Below are 17,077 nucleotides of genomic sequence, written 5' to 3' on the forward strand. Positions count from 1 at the left end.
GTGAACACTGTACACATTATATTCTGTGTTGTAATTGAAATCAATATATTTGAAAATCTAGAAAACATCCAAAAATATTTAAATAAATGGTATTCTATTATTGTTTAACAGCACGATTAATCATGAGATTAATCACGATTAATTTTTTAAATCACTTGACAGCCCTACTAAAAACATAAATTGCTGGCCACTAAATAAATTACCAAAACTGTAAAAAAAAAAAAACTATTAATGTTTCCAAAAAAAATTTAGTGACTGAGGCCTGTCCCCAAAATAATATTTTTCAGAGTGAAATCTGTGGGCAAGGAAAAAAGATGTTTAAAAACTGAATGGTGCAATTGAAGTTTTTCAGTAGAAATTCTTGTTTTAAAACTCATACTGCCAAATCCCTGATTGATAATCACTTGCTTAAAATGCCAATAAGCTGCACTACAGTAATGAGGTTTGTACATAAGGCAGGCTTTTGACTCTGTTCCTCTATAACTATACCGCAAAACACACCACTGAGACAGCACATCATCGGGGTGAGAATGGATTCAGATTCACTTCACAATTTATTATTTCAGAAAGTGAAAAGCAGCAATAGAGCCCAGAGGAACAGGGGAGGGACGTGCACCGTAAAAGGTATAACAACAATAAGCCCAGTTACCCACTGGATTTCTTGAGGGCTAGGTACAAAAATGAAGTCTGTATGGTCAGGATGCAGCAAAAATATCAGCCTCAAGAATCCCTTTCTCCCCAGTTAGTATGTATTGAATGTCATGGTATGACACAGCAGTTTTATGTTGAGTCAGAACCTGTTTTGTGCCTCCTACAGATGACCCACCTGATCCCAGTTACTTATTTCATGCTCCTGACTTTTTACCTACTTCTCTTACACAGAGAAATGTTCTGTGTAACATTAACAGAATCACCAGTTAGAATGGATTTTGGAGCATAGGTTAAGGGCCTGATCCAACTCCTGTTAAACTCAATGGAAAGATTCTCATTGAGGCTAATGGGAATCTATCACTGACTTTAATGTGAGTTGGACTGATCCCTGGGGGATTATATCCTCAGGTCAATGTCATGGCAAAAGGAAAAGCTGTACCATTTTTTTTTATGTTTAATCAAATGTATTAGCAGCAACATCCATATGTTACGTATGCAGTTGCACAGGGTCCTGCACATCATCTGCTACACACTCAATCCATCAGGTGCAGTGCCCCAATCACACCAGCAGCCTACCTGCTATTTCTAGCACCCGGGTACCTGCACCCTTCCTCTCCTATATGTCTCTAAAACTACACCAGTGGCACAACCAGAGTTTAAATTACTACGAAACCCACATATCTGGTAGAGGAATGTGGAGGTGATGATGAGGTCTCTTCACACGTGGCAAAGAAGCTGGGTGGCAATTAATTGATCTTTGATTATTAGCGGTAAATATGCCCAATGGCCTGTGATGGGATGTTAGATGGGGTGGGATCTGAGTTACTACAGAGAATTCTTTCCTAGGTGCTGGCTGGTGAGTCTTGCCCACATGCTCAGGGTTTAGCTGATCGCCATATTTGGGGTCGAGAAGGAATTTTCCTCCAGGGCAGATTGGCAGAGGCCCTGGAGGTTTTTCGCCTTCCTCTGCAGCGTGGGGCACGGGTCACTTGCTGGAGGATTCTCTGCACCTTGAGGTCTTTAAACCACATTTGAGGACTTCAATAACTCAGACATAGGTTAGGGGTTTGTTACAGGAGTGGGTGGGTGAGATTCTGTGGCTTGCGTTGTGCAGGAGGTCGGACTAGATTAGTGCTTCTCAAAGCCGGTCCGTCCCTTGTTCAGAGAAAGCCCCTGGCGGGCCGGGCCGGTTTGTTTACCTGCTGCGTCCAGAGGTTCGGCCGATCGCGGCTCCCACTGGCCGCGGTTCGCCGCTCCAGGCCAATGGGGGCTGCAGGAAGGGCGGCCAGCACATCCCTCGGCCCGCACCACTTCCTGCAGCCCCCGTTGGCCTGGAGCGGCGAACTGCGGCCAGTGGGAGCTGCAATCAGCCGAACCTGTGGACGCGGCAGGTAAACAAACCGTTCCGGACCGCCAGGAGCTTTCCCTGAACAAGTGGCGGCCCGACTTTGAGAAGCACTGGACTAGATGATCATAATGGTCCCTTCTGACCTTAAAGTCTATGAGTCTATGAGTCTATACTCCAGCACTACACTGGCATAACTGCAGCTCTATACTACCAGTGATACAAGGGCAGTCACACAATGGAAAGACAAAGTAGAGCCCAAAGTGTATAGGAAAAGTCTTATGACCAGTTAGTGAAAATCATTGTTATGGTATAATACTATCAAAAATTATATCACAAATTGTGCATTCATCACCATGATATAAAAACAATTTTTAGAAAGTTTGCGGAAAAACCAAAACTTGTAAATGAAAGACAATTGTTTAAAATCTCAAGCCAATAAAATAACAGATATTTTTTAGAGCTTCTAAGTCTACAGCTCCTGCACACCAATAAAGAGTTAAAGCTGTTAGCAGGCAACAGGAGATGCGTGTAAAAATCTCCAACCACTTCAAATCACCATAACATTTAACTGGTACTATGGCATTCCAATAAACCAGCTATCATTGCTTGAGTACATAACGTATGTCAGTGGCTCTCAACCATTCCAAACTACTGTGCCCCTTTCAGGAGTCTGATTTGTCTTGTGTGCCCCCAAACTTTCACCTCACCTGAAAACTACTTGTTTACAAAGTCAGACATAAAAATACAAAAGTGTCACAGCACACTAGTACTGAAAAATTGCCGACTTTCTCATTTTTACCATATAATTATAAAATAAATCAATTGGAATATAAATAGTGTACTTACATTTCAATGTATAGTATATAGAGCAGTATAAATAAGTCATTGTCTCTATGAAATTTTAGTTTGTACTGTCTTTGCTAGCGCTTTCTATGTAGCCTGTTGTAAAACTAGGCAAATGTCTAGATAAGCTGATGTACCAACCTATCCAGAGACCATGACAACCAGGTACTGAACTTAATGATTAAGGATACATGTACCCCTGGTTGAGAACAACTGACATGCGTAAGAAGTGATTTAAGCAGTTACCCAAGTAACTGAAGTTTTGCTATTAACATGTACTTGTTTCTCATTATTTCTTTTGACTCATAGGCATTTGCAGTAAACCCCTCCAAAAATAAGTGAATTCCGTATTTGGTTTACTAGATTCTTAGCTGTAGGACGACACAGTGCAGATTAGTTGCAGGTGCCAAGGTGATGTAAAGCTCACCTTTGCCTCCTCCAATCCTAGACATGCTCTAGGCAGAGAAAGTCCCCGGCCATAAGTTAGAGCAGCCTGAAGGCTTCCAGGGGCTGACACAGCAGTCAGGGATCAACCAAACACAAGAGAGTCCCAAACTTGCCCTTTCCCCCCAAACCATGCCTCTTACACAGGCTGCAGGAAGAGGGAGTGATGTAGAACAGCGGTTCTCAAACTGTGGGTCGGGACCCCAAAATGGGTCGCAACCCCATTTTAATGGGGTCACCAGGGCTGGCTTAGACTTGCTGGGGCTCAGGGCTGAAGCCCGAGCTCCACTGCACAGGGCTGAAGCCAAAGTCCAAGGGATTCAGCCCTGGGCGGTGGGCTCAGGTTACAGGCCCCCTGGCTGGGGCTGATGCCCTTGGGCTTCGGCTTTGACCCCTACCCCACGCAGGGCAGTGGGTATCAGGTGGATTCAGGCTTTGGTCCCCCCTCCTGAGGTCATGCAGTAATTTTTGTTGTCAGAAGGGAGTCATGGGGTAATGAAGTTTGAGAACCCCTGGTGAAGAAGACATTACTCTGGCACTAGGTCATGAGAGAATCCTCTGACACTAGGCTGACCTTCCCATGGTTGGATACAGTGGTTTTAGGGCTGTTTTGTGCCTGCAGTGTAGAGCAAAGGAGCAGAGAGCCCAGTGTGACAAATTGGGGAAATGTCTGTATCATTTCTTATTAATATTAATTGTTTATTACCCTGTTTCTCTGTTCAAACTGGAATTGTTACCCCCCTGAATGTGTAATCAAATCAAAGGAGGCTGCACAAGGGGGGCTGTTTAGGAACTCAGGAAGGGTAAACAATGATACAGATAAAAGAGCCCCGAACGTACCCAGTGCAAAGGAGTTAAGACAACAATAGCTGGGACATCAACTGGAGGAAGAATCTACCTGGCTAGCACAATCCCAGTTAGGATGTGTTTCTCTTCCCAAGGCTTGGGATGAGATCAAATGACCCACAGGGGTTAAAACGGTGTCCTGGCAGAAAGGATAGTGGGGGAAGGTCACCTCAGCTAGAAGCTGATAAAGGGACACAGAGTCAGCATGCAACAAGGCTGACACCCAAGACAGAATGGGTTCAGCAAGGGTCTTCAGCAGGGAGTCATCAGCAAGCAAACTGTAACTTGCCCCTGTCTTCTCTGGGCACCAAGGCTAAGTCATATCTACCTAGGGGCTTGAGGAGAAAGCCAAGCGCAGGCAAGAGAATGTGTGTAGATGTCTCTGTTATTGTTGACTATTTCTCTAAGCTCTGTGTATAATTTTGGTAAAATATACCATACTTTATTTTGGAGAAACTGCTTTAGTGTCACTGCATGCTATTCCTGACCACAGGCTCCCAAAAAAGAACTCCTGCAGGGTCCAAGCCTAGCTGGACCTACTAGGTAACATAGTTGGCAGCCAGAAACCCAGGCAGAGAGTGGCTGGATTGCAGGATCCTGTCCCAAGGAGAAATGGAAGAACAGACCAGCTGCCTGAAATGGATGTCCTCAGGGGACTGGGAAAGTGTCACAGAAGGGGCAACCTATCCAGAGACCATGACAACCAGGTACTGAACTTAATGATTAAGGATAAATTTGTGCCATCTTTCATCACCCTGGGGAGCACTTACTCCCATTGCCTTCAGCTGGACTACTTTCATGAGTAAGTGATTCCAACGGTTAGAAAGAGTTGCAAAGCTGGACCCTAAATTACAGGGCATTTCATTCACAGTTCATATGACAGTACAGAACAGCGTATTTTTACTTCACAGCAACATAACTCATTGCACAAACTCTATATCAGGCACGTTCTAATTCAGATAGGTACTGCTGCAGAGACACTTCTGAGTTTAGATCAGAGAACTAAAGTATTTTACAGTAACTGGAACATTTTAGGTTTTATGCTTGATCCATGTACCTCTTTCCCTTCCCAAATCAGTGAGCACCCCACAGTGACTAATATTCTGAGGTAGGGGTAACAGTAATCCCATGGTGCCAGTTCCTCATTGCCACACCTCAGACAAGGATGTAGACACAGAAATCAGTTCATTCATTTATAATAAAAGAGACCTACTAAGAACTGGGAACAGTAAGCCCTTTAACCAGAGATGTCCAGCTGCCTCTCAGACCTGGTGAGTACCCCGGGGTTTACCTTTTGCAGCTGGTGTTTTTAATGCTATCAGCACTTTAAAGATGACAAGACCAATATATCAATTGGAAGAATCTGCCTCCTACTCACTGAAAATTAAAACTGGTCAAAACCAACAAAAATGATTTTGCACAAAAATTTGAAATTGTTTCCATTTCACAAGCTCGAAAATTTTCTGTCTGACACAATTTTTCATAATTTTAACCAACATGTTGAAATTTTTATAATTTTTATAATTTCTTTTTCCTTTACTGAAAATTATTTGTTTTCTGTCTGAAGACTGAGCTTTTGGTAAATGAAATATCTCATTAATGATTTTGAGAATAATGTTAATATAAATGCTGATATAATTTCATTAAAATTTTGGTTAAAAATTGGAAAAAGGGAAAATGTCAATACTGTTGAAAATGTTTCTGTGATATTTCCATTAAGACTTCTTTAAAACAAAGCTATGTATGTGACATGGCTTCTTTGAGTAACTGTTCTGCAGTCAGGATGGTTGAAGCAGAACACACTTTTTTAGATGATATCCTTTTAACAAGAAAAGTGAAAAAAATATTGGAACAAGGCTCCTAGGTAGCTGGGAGGACAGTCTGGGAGACAATCAAGGGAATGGAAGAGTCATGAGGTGCTTATTCATTAGCATGTGGCATAAGAGAAAACACAACTAAAATATGTGACAATACAATCCCAATCATGCAAAGATCTTTTGGGAATAGCTGGAGATGGCATGAGTCCCATTCAGAATCCAGTGGCAGAGGCCAAAAACAATTCTCTTCCCACAGCTACTACTTACATTAACCCTGGGAAGCCCCACAACATATCAGACTGTTGACAGGGAAACTCCAGGGTTTCCATGGCAGCAAAATGCAGTTCCTTGAGCTGCATGTAGAGAAGAAGTCGGATAACAGACCTCTGGCCCCAGAGCAAGTAGAGGGAGAAAGAGTGTTTTCAGAACCAAGGCCCCACTTATGCTTTGCTACCATTTCAGTGAAGACAATACAATATTCTTATTCTGTTCCTGTGAAGTTTCTTACATCTGCAAGAGTCTGTGACAACTGAGATATATTTCTGGAAAGTGAAAGACAAATATAAGGAACATCCTGGTCCAGGGCCAGCTCTACCATTTTTTGCCGCCTCAAGCAAAAAAAAAAAAAAAAAAGGCTTGGACTGCCGAAGCTGCCCGGACTCTGCCGCCCCAAGAATGGACGGAATGTCACCCCTTAGCATGTGCCGCCCCCGGCATGTGCTTGCTCCGCTGTTGCCTGCAGCCGGCCCTATCTTGGTCTTACAACAAGCTTAAAGAGTGGTTTTTCTTTGCAGATTAAGTACCAAAGGCTATTTCAAATGATCTTCGTTTTGGGAATTGGTGGATCCCTGCAAGTTGGCCTTCAAATTTCTATGATCACTTACACTTCTGTGATAAGCAGTCTTAAGCAGCTAGAATCCTCTTTGGTTGTGTGTGCAATGGGACCGCATGCTAGCTTGAGAATGCTCCTTCAAGGCAATCCATCAAGTGTTTGCATTGCAACTATTCCTCCCTTTTCTATTCTATCCTGTAAGTCAGTGTTCCTCAAAGTGTACAAAATAATTGAGAGGAGAGGAGTGGAGTTGTATTTTCAGAATGCTTTATGCTATAGCTAGCTTTTCTTCTGACAGATGGTGCAGTCAGTAAGTTAAGGCAGTAGGGTTGTGCATTTCCTTATTGCATAGTGCTGAGACCTCAGAGTGGATCTGTAAAGGATTTTTTTAAAGTAGGATTTTGCTTTACTTTACTTCTTGATGATGTATAAAGACGACCTTAATGTGTTGGGTTTTTTTAATCTTCTGTTTTCATACACTGGAAATATTAGGAATGTCAAGTTTGGTTTCCCAAGTTTTGCTGAAGGACACCTCTTGGGGTTCTCAGAGTGTGGGTACTTTGAGGTCTCACGACATAAAGGGGAAGTGGTGTTGAATCTTTAAGAAATAATAAAATAATAAAAATACCTAGCTCTTATAAGCTTCCGTCTTTTTCTAAAATACTCAGTAATGACTGGAATTCAATAGGTGTTAACACAAAACAAAGAGTCAGATCATGCCTGCCTAGATCCATGTGATCTGAGGTCATGATGGGGGAGTGGATGAAGACAGGACAAGCTGGAGATGGCATAGATGGGACACTCATCATCCCGCTCCTGCCCTAAGGTTACCAGGAAAAACTAATAGATCCCCACATAGTGTTAACTTTTCTGTATAGCCCCCCCACCCCTGTCTTTGGGAGTGCCTTCGGCAGGTCAAGAGACAGAAGAGACGAATCCCTGACATGAGGCACCCTTCACAGTTGTTCAGCTTACAGTCTCAAATTTTGTGATGTCATCCAGTAACTTCATTAATTCTCCAGTCACCAGAGTATGTTCTAGGATAGACGAGATCTGCATTTCTAATGTAAAAAACTCACAAGCAAGCAAATGTAATAAAATAAAACAAATACCTTTCAGATCTTTTTTATACATCCTAAAGAAGCAAAAAAGGGCAAAAGTCTAAATATATTTCCTTTGAAGGCAATGACTTTTCTGTGGGGATTCAATGTTATTCAGTGGACTTCACCTTACAGAGAAAGTAGAATTTTAAGGCTTCGGGACAGTGAAAGTGAAAATAAGGTAGGCAATCTCACTGTAAAAACACTACCAGTCAACTGTTTAAGAGAGGACGAAATTGAGGTGCACTTCAGAACTGCATGGGGAATTCTGAACTGTGTCTGACTTAAAGCCAATGTCATTACCCTCTTATTTTCATAGCTATAAATTAAATCACAATTTTTAAGCAAATACAAGTAACATCTCTGCAGGGCCACCCAGAGGATTCAGGGGGCCTGGGACAAAGCAATTTTTGGGGCCCCTTCCATAAAAAAAAGTTGCAATATTATAGAATACTATATTATCGTGGGGGGCCCTGCGGGGCCTGGGGCAAATTACCCCACTTGCCCCCCCACCTCTGGGCAGCCCTGCATCTCTGGAATTTTTCACTCCACTCCAAATATATTAAACTCTCTCTGGCCTTTAGCTCCTAGCAGTTCCACAGTGTGAAACAGAAAAGGAGCAATACAAAGATGATGTTCAAGGTCTCAGATTCAAGAACAGCAAAAAAAATTGGTGGAATTATGGGTTCTTTTTTAAACTATGTCTAATAGTAAGTCGCCCACTTTTAACTTCTTCTAAATAGTGGCTGAAAATATGACAAATAACTAAGAACAATCCATTGGAGTCATGTTTATAGTTAATGAAAATCCCCTTTTTCTTTCCCAGCATGTTAAAAAGTTTATCAATGAAACCTGGCAAGAGCGATATGGCTCTCCTCTTCATCATGAGACCCTTATGTTGCTGTGGTCCTTCACTGTGTCTATCTTTGGTATAGGGGGACTCTTGGGGTCTATGGGCAGTGGATACCTGACTAGAAAATATGGCAAGTACGTATATATAAAAACAAATTGCTAATCAAAAGTCATGAAACAATTAATGAGCGGTTGAGTCCTTGAGTGTGAAACATTCTTTTAGGTATCCTAGGATCAAACCATTTAGCACCTTGAAAGTAAGTATCAAGACCTTAAACTTGACATGGTATTCTATGGAAAGCTAGAAGAGTAAGAAGACTACTGGAGTGATATATTGATTAGGTAGACAGCTGCATTCTACATTTGTTGCAATTTCCTCAGGGCTGACACCTTCAACCCTGATAAGTTACATTGCTGTGGCCTAGATGGGAACTAACAAAGGCATCTATTATTGAGGCCTGGTTACCATCAGCAAGGAGGGGATGCTGTCTCCTAGCCAGCTGAAATGACAGAATGGGTTTCTTGGAGGTGCTACTAAGAGTTCAGCATCACTGAGAAGCACAGAAGTCCTCCTAGGCTGTGGTTTGACTTGGTGAGTTGTGGGTATTTCTTCAAGTGGAAGGGTTATGTCTCTAAGGTCTTCTAAGTGTTTTCCTCTGCCAACCAACATAACATCTGTGTTACTAGCCTTTAGCTTCAGCCAGCTCTTTTTCATCCATATTCTTACCTCATCCAGCCTCTTAGATAGTTGGCTGACAACAGTATATTCCTAAATTGTGAAGGACAGATAGAGTTGTATGCCATGTGCATATTGTTGACATTTGAGCCCATTATGTCTCAGTTTTTCCTAGTACCTCCATGTAAATATTTAATAAGGGCTTGTCTACATTTAAAATGCTGCATGAGCGCAGCTTCACCGCTGCAGCTCTTCAGTGAAGATGCTACCTACGCCCATGGGAGGGCTTCCCATGGGTGTAGGTAATGCACCTCCCTAAGAGGCGGTAGCTAGGTCAACGGGAGAATTCTCCCATCAACCTAGTGCTGTCTATACTGGGGGTAGGTGGCTTTAACTGTGTCACTCAGGGGTGTGGATTTTTCACACTCCTGTGCAATGGAGTTATACTGACCTAATTTCCTAGTGTAGACCAGGCCTAAGGCTGGGGAGAGAAGTGTGCCCTGAGAGACTCTGCAAGTGACGGGCACAGTGGTGGAGGTGGGATTTGCCTTCAGTTTTATGCAAGTTTCTTTTGCACTGTTACAGAAAGAAATGTCTAGTGTGCCACAATCTGCTCATGCTAGCAGCTGCATTTGTCATGGGCTTCAGTAAGACAGCCAAGTCCTTTGAAATGATTCTGATTGGACGCTTCCTATGCGGCATCAGTGCAGGTGAGATGTCTCATATAAGTCAATTCTCTTTCCTATCTCACAATGCTTTGTCTCTCTTCAAATTAGGATTTCCCTTTACTTTGACAACAAAATATCCAGATTCATCCTGAGTGGTGCAATGTCTCATTAGATCAAATCCATGGTTTGTATGGCTGCATTTCCCAAGAGGTGTCTGTAGTGCTTGCCATCCACCACCACAAACTTCAATTGGTACCATTTCTTATTTTTCAGGTAAGTTATCACAAAGTCACATTTTCCTACGGGCTACATTATGTTCTCATTGTACATTGTTAGATTGTGCCTGTTCTTTGTAATGGGTTTATTCAAGTGCAATTCACACTGATGAATTTCACTGAAGGGGGTCCTGCCATCCAGCTGAAATAGCACAGGGCATTTCTCTATTAACATTGTTGCATGCACAGAGGTTGATATTGTCCCTTGTTGCTTTTCTGTCCTGACAGCCTGAACCTGCTACGTTCTCAGACTGAAGGAAAGAGTCATGATATCATCCCTGCTGTCTGATGTGCCATCCCTCTCTTGTACAAGTCTGACTAATCTTTGAGACCTGGCTCTGCTCTTGCACGTACTGCTAAAATGGTCCAACTTGACACAACACAATGCTATCCTAGTGCAGGGCACTTCTCCTTTACCTGCTCATGCTGTCTTCCGCAGTAAATGCATCACACAGTGGAAATGGAACACTGGCCACCTGGTCGTCTTTGCGGTTGTCTCACTGCATGTACTTCTGGGGGTGTTGTGCCTCCAACGCTTTCATCCTCTCTCTTGAGGCTTCTGCTGCATGCCCCATGTCTAAGCATCTGTTTAATACGAGATTGCCTTCCTGACACAGGCAGCAGATGTAAGAGGCTTGGGGAGGCTTAGCCTCCCCAAATGGGGCAAGAAATGTCAGATGCGGCCGCCAGCCCACGCCCTTTGGAGCGCTGCTGCCGGAAGCTCCCAAGAACTGAGGACACCACTGGTGCCCAGACCATGGCCCCACCCCTACTCTGCCCCAAGGCCCTGTCCCTGCTCGGCCTCTTCCCCTGTGGCCCCGCCCACACTGCACCTCTTCCCCCCGAGGCCCCGCCTTCACTCTGCCTCTTCCCGCCCTCGCTCCGCCTCTTTCCTTGAGGCCCCCCGCAGCCCGCCACTCGCTGCTCTCTGCCCCCTCTCTCCAAGTTTCTCATTCTTAAGGCAGGAAGGAGCAGAAAGGAGTGAGTGGTGGGGGGCTAGGTGGAGGGGGTGAAGAGGAGCGAGCGGTGGGTGGAGGGCCTTGAGGGAAGAGGCAGAGCGGGGGCAGGGCCTTGGGGCACAGTAGGGGTGAAGCATGGGCAGGGCCTTGGGTAGAGCAGGGGGCGTGGCCCCAGTCTGGGTGCCAATGGCCCCTCCTATTTCCAGGGAGCTTCTGCCACTCATGCCCAGCCTCCCCAAACACAGAATTCATGTGCCACCTATGCTTCCTGGTGCAGCTACTCCCACAGATGGTGTTCCCAAGTGCTTCAGACTATCCTGTCCCAAATCAGGGAGTCTGTCAAGTCCCCAAATGTGCATGTAGCAGCCTGTGTAAGGCTGCAACATAGGAGTCTATCCCTCCCTTTGGACTGGTCTGTAGTGAAAAACTTGTGTGACTCCACACTTTTGTTCTGCTTTGGGGGACAATAGTTTCCCAAGGCTCCTAGGCCTGCTGTGAGGCTCGAGGCAGTGGTGAAGATCTCTCTGCCTTGCTCCTCAATATGATAAAATAGTTTTCCTTTTCCATTGTAGTCTCCCTGCCTGACTAGGTCTGTGTACAGGTCAAACTCCTCTTTCCACCAGGTCCATAGTCTAACAAGTTCTATGTCTTCAAAATCCAGGACTTCAAACCAAACTCCATGGCTCACACTCCCCGCTGTTGCCTTTCAGAGAACTCACAGCTCTGACACTGCTACAATGTTTTATTTGAAAAGTATGAAGCTGAATCCAAGTTAAGTTCAACAAATGGAACTTTACTAAACCCTATAGACTGCTCTATCCATGTGGCTTCCAGTTGCTTCCAGCCTAACTTCCTGCATTTCCTGTTCCACTGGTGTCCTGTCAATAAGTCTCTCTAGGGAACAAGGGCCCTCTAACTCCAGTTCCAGTGTTCATGATACAGAGGAAGAAGCTGTCTGACTGGAATGCAGAGAAATGAGGGGGATTTGCAGGAGCCAGACGGTGGGAAAGAGCAGAGGGAGAGAGGGACAGGAGCTGGAGAGGAAGGAGCCAGTGGGTGAGGGCCAGCAGCAGATGGGGATGGGGACAGATGCCATGAGGGACTGTGAACATTTTATTTAAGGACATGCCAAGCATCATATAGGAACTCTATGACAGAGATAGAGGCAGGGATAGAATACAGTTCTCCATGGCAGCATTAAACTTGTTGAACTATGAGATCATCCTTTCTTTTTCTGCAATTCCCTGGCTCATTCACTGCACACCTTCCAAAATTTGCAAATAATGAGGCAAGGTTCCTACAGACGACACAACCCTGATTTATTCTCAGGAGCACCATCCATCCTGCACTCTCAGTGAGGCTGGGGTCCAGCAAAATAGATGATTTTTTTTAATTAGAGACCATACATATCCATTATGCATACACTCAAAGGGGCCAAATAAAGGTTGCAAATTTATTTGGTATTTTCAAAATTTTTATTGTTTGACTTCGCAATCATACCATTCCTTTAATGTAGTTTTTTGGATGTAATAAAGTAGTAGTGCACATCAGTACATATATATATACCTGCAATAAGTCAGTCAACAAGATATACTCTAACTACCTACTAATTAGGCACTTATCCCACATTCATCACTATGGCATATGAATTAGGCAATCTATAACACTCCAAGATCCTGAGAACATAAAAAGTAAAAGTAAACCAAGGAGGCAAGTTGTATCTGTAACCATGTTAGAAGAGGAAGCAGGGATTGGCCTACACTGACACTGGCCCTTTAAGAAGGAAGATGCCAGTGCACCTGAGACTCATCAGCTGTTTCCCAAGTGGGTTTTAAGAGAGCGCACTGGGGCCATATAAATGGGAGACAGAGGGAGACATTGCTACAGGATCAGAGCAGTGCCTGATCCTCTTCTCCCCACAGACCCAGGAGATCCATCACCTCCTGTATACTCCAGGCAAGAATGTGTCTGCAGCATGGAGCCAGAATGGTCAGCTTGGCAGCCACTAGGTGAGCTCTCCACGCTGAGCAAACAGGAAATGGAATTTCAAAACTTCATGGGGCTTTAGAGAGGAGGTGCACATACCTGTGTACCTGGCCACTGGGCAGTGGAGTTCAAAACAGAGACCAGAGCAGTCATAGTGGGGCATTGTGGGAACCTCCTGGGGCCACTAAAGTTGATGTAAGTAACAGTGTCTACACTGACACTGCATTGACCTAACTACGTCGACCTAAGTGCTATGCCTCTCGTGGAGATGGAGATATTAAGTCGGCATAGCAGGCAAGTTACATTAGTGGGAGCAATATTTTAGTGTAGACACTTACAGAATTAGGTCAACATAAGCTGCCTTGCATCGACCTCTCTGTAGTGTAGACCAGGCCCTAGCTATCGCATCTCAAGGAGGCGGAGTAGCTGCTGCAGTGGTTTAAGTGTAGACAAGCCCTGAGTTTATTTTCCAGACCTGCAGAAGAGCTCCATATAAGCTCAAAAACTTGTCTATCTCACCAACAGAAGTTGGTCCAATAAAATGTATTACCTCACCACCTTGTCTCTTTCCACGATTAATCATTTCCTAAACCCTCTTGTTTTAACAAGCAAAATCAGAGGTGTCTTATGTAATCAAATATTAACAGCTACCACTTACAGGCATACAATTAATTTTGTAGTTTTTAGTCTATGAACATTCACTTTCTACACACTTTCATAATTGGAGAGAAATATCTCCCTACAAGAGGATACTGAATGACAGAATGAACACAGACAAGTTTTAAGTGTTCTGAACCTTATCCAAAGGGCATGAAAGAAAATAATGCAAAGCAAACAGTACAAAGTCAAATTTAACTTTGGTCCAAACGGACAAGCTTCTTTTAGTTCCTGGGTTATACAATTTTAGTGAGGAACGACTGAAACCAGACTGCTAATTCAAGAGACCTGCCACAAAACAAACAAAGAGCTAAGAAAACTCTTACCCTGAAGATGGGCAGCTTTCTCTCAGACGTGGTGAGTTCTCTGTCATTTATCTATGTACCAAGTACTTCTCATTTATATCTAAAAATCCAGCAGGGGGGGCAGGGAAAAGGGAGAACATTGGAAGGGATCTGTTCATTTTCATGCTTCCTGTACTTCTAGAGCGACAATCAAACTCAATAATTTAGTCATGTTAACACTTTTTTCCCCAAAATCAGAAAAATAAAGGTGGTACTTGGCACTGTTTGTTCCCAAAATGTTATTGTCCTAAATTTATATTATCCTATTTTCAGGGATATGCAATCAGTGAAGAATGTTCAGTTATTCATTTCAATGTAGTTAGTGACCCAAAGTTAGAAAACAAAATAAAAAGTAAATATTTTCAAGCACTGAATACCTATATTTGACACACTTACACTCTAAGTGAGAAATATCCCTCTAATTTAAAGAGCTTTTTAAGGTATATACTTTAGCCTTTCAAGGGATGATTTGTTGTTCAAAGCCCCTGTTAATACAATATTTCTAAGAATTTTGTATGTGCAAGGCGGAAGAGGCAAGGCCAAGAACACCCTGAACATACCAAAATCTTGTCTTCTATCTTCCAGGTCCAGTATCGGAAGCTATTTCTAATGATTTTTGTATTGGGAATTGGTGGAGCCTTCTCATATGGCTTCCAGGTTTCTATGATCAGCTATCCTTCCATGGTAAGAACAGCATCTTCTACAGCTAAATTCATAGTGTCAGGTTCTGGCCTGGGGGATCAGGGCCGGCTCTGGCTTTTTGGCCGCCCCAAGCAAAAAAAAAAAAAAAAACGGGGGGGGGGCCGGGCGGGGGGGGGAGGGGGAGGAAGCGGGCGGGAGAGAGAGAGAATGGGGTGGCCAGGGCTACAGCAGGGGCACTGCCACGCGGCCTCTCCCACTGCGCCGCCTCCTGCCGCCTGCCGCGAGGGCTCCGCTCCGGTCGGTGGGGAGGGAAGGAAGAGGACTGCCCTGCAGGGCGCTCTGGTTCTCCACGCTGCCGCCCCCTACAGGACGGCCGGAGCGGAACCAAAAAAAAAAAAAAGCGGCCGTGCCGCCCTAGGATTGGGCAAAATGCCGCCTCGAACAATCTGCCGCCCCAAGCACCAGCTTGCTCAGCTGGTGCCTGGAGCCGGCCCTGCTGGGGATGTTCTTCAAGACACCTAGAAATTCTTTCCTCAACTCCTTCCCTTCTCATTCTGTTCATGAAGAACAGTAAGAATAGTTTGTAAAACCCCAAGGGATGACAGCTTAGCAGAATTTATTCAGGATCATGGACATTTGTAAAGGAACATGACTAACTGCACCAGAGACTTTTACTAGAAGATGAAGGCTCATGTGATTTGCTACTCTTTAAAAAGTGTCTATTTCATCGCACGTATCCCTATTAATGGGAGTCTCATATGGGCCTTGATGGCATAAGTGCCTCTTATAATGACTAGAACATGAAAGAAGCAAAAAGATACAGTGTGAAAACTCAATGTACAAGTTAAAGTCTAAGCACAGAACTATTATAACTAATTAATTGCCTTCATCTCCCATACCAACTTCATTATAATACTTCAACTGAAGGAAGACAATTCAGAGTATGGAAAGAATTGGTTCAACTTACATTATAATTTTTTTCTAAATTAGAATTTTTAGATATAATAAAAGACGTTATTGTCACAGTTCAGGGCAACTGCACCTGTAATCCCCCTCCATGGTCCAGCAAGGGCACCCTATCTAGGGTCCTGGCTCCTCAGCCATCAGCTCTCTTAGGCAGAGATATGTCTCTCCCCCTCCTGACCAGAATATTTCCAGGCTGCACAGCCCACTGCTTACACCATGATATCCCCCCAGCCAAGCAGACTGCCTACACGACCAGCATCAGCACTTCTGCTTTGTCTTCAGAGACTAACAACACTGTAATCGCCAACAGTTACAGGATACCACACAGTTCTTTATAAGCAAGCACACTTATTCCTAAGGTAAAAGCATTACAGACAATACATTAAAAACAATAAAAGCACCTACATGCCTGTCAATAAGCTTACCAGAGATCACCCCAACTCCAACAAGGGCTCTGGCAAGTGAACAGTTCTTCAAACCTCACACAGGGATTTTTCCTGTGTTCACCCATTCATCACTAAAATGCAAATGGTTTTTGCTCAGAACAAGAACTTTCTGTCTTATGGAGCCTCAGTAGCCCAAAGTCCTCCCAACCCTTCCATAAAGATTGGGGCTCCCCTTGGGCTTGAGGTCCTGTCTATTTGCTGGGTCAGAAAGAAGACCATGAGTCGGTTTTAGCTCAGGCTATTTAACCAAAAATCCTTTATTTGTCTGTTGGTCCCTGGAGAATCCAGTTTGAACCAGTATATGCAAGCCTTTCTCGAGGTGGTGGTAGCTCATTGGAGGTGTTACAACCTGAGTGAGTGTGTCTAACTACACTCCACTATTCTTAGTTCCCAGGGCTTAGTTCAGGGGTCTCAAACTCAGATGACCCCGAGGGCCACATGAGGACTAGTGCATTGGCCCGAGGGCCGCATCACTGAACCCCCCCCTCGCTGCCTCTGGCCCCGCCCCCACTCCACCCCTTCCAAGTAGGCCCCACCCCTGCCCCACCTCTTCCCTGTCCCATTCCAATCCCTTCCTTGAAGTCCCCACCCCAACGCTGCCCCCAGGGGGTGCAGAAAGGGTGCAGGGTGCAGCGGGGGCTGAGGGCAGGGAGTTGAGGTGCAGGAGGTGTGCAGGGTGCTCAGGGCAGGGAGTTGGTGTGTGGGGTACAAGAGGGGTGCGGCAG

At 44.4% G+C, this 17,077-nt stretch overlaps 1 protein-coding gene across 1 annotated transcript in view; it reads left to right on the forward strand.

The window, feature by feature from the left end:
- Window positions 1-5,379: 5,379 nt before the first annotated feature.
- The window catches only part of LOC112103653 (solute carrier family 2, facilitated glucose transporter member 9-like), a 22,116-nt gene continuing 10,418 nt past the window's right edge, over window positions 5,380-17,077 (forward strand). Inside the window, exons 1-6 of the mRNA XM_026660528.2 lie at window positions 5,380-5,403; window positions 6,744-6,839; window positions 7,080-7,082; window positions 8,708-8,868; window positions 9,995-10,119; window positions 10,792-10,858. Coding sequence (XP_026516313.1) covers window positions 5,380-5,403; window positions 6,744-6,839; window positions 7,080-7,082; window positions 8,708-8,868; window positions 9,995-10,119; window positions 10,792-10,858 — 476 coding nt within the window. The remainder of the gene's footprint in view (window positions 5,404-6,743; window positions 6,840-7,079; window positions 7,083-8,707; window positions 8,869-9,994; window positions 10,120-10,791; window positions 10,859-17,077) is intronic.

This window comes from Terrapene carolina, unplaced genomic scaffold, assembly GCF_002925995.2.
Source record: "Terrapene carolina triunguis isolate 2854851 unplaced genomic scaffold, T_m_triunguis-2.0 Scaffold790, whole genome shotgun sequence".
In the NCBI taxonomy this organism is placed as follows: Eukaryota; Metazoa; Chordata; order Testudines; family Emydidae; genus Terrapene; species Terrapene triunguis.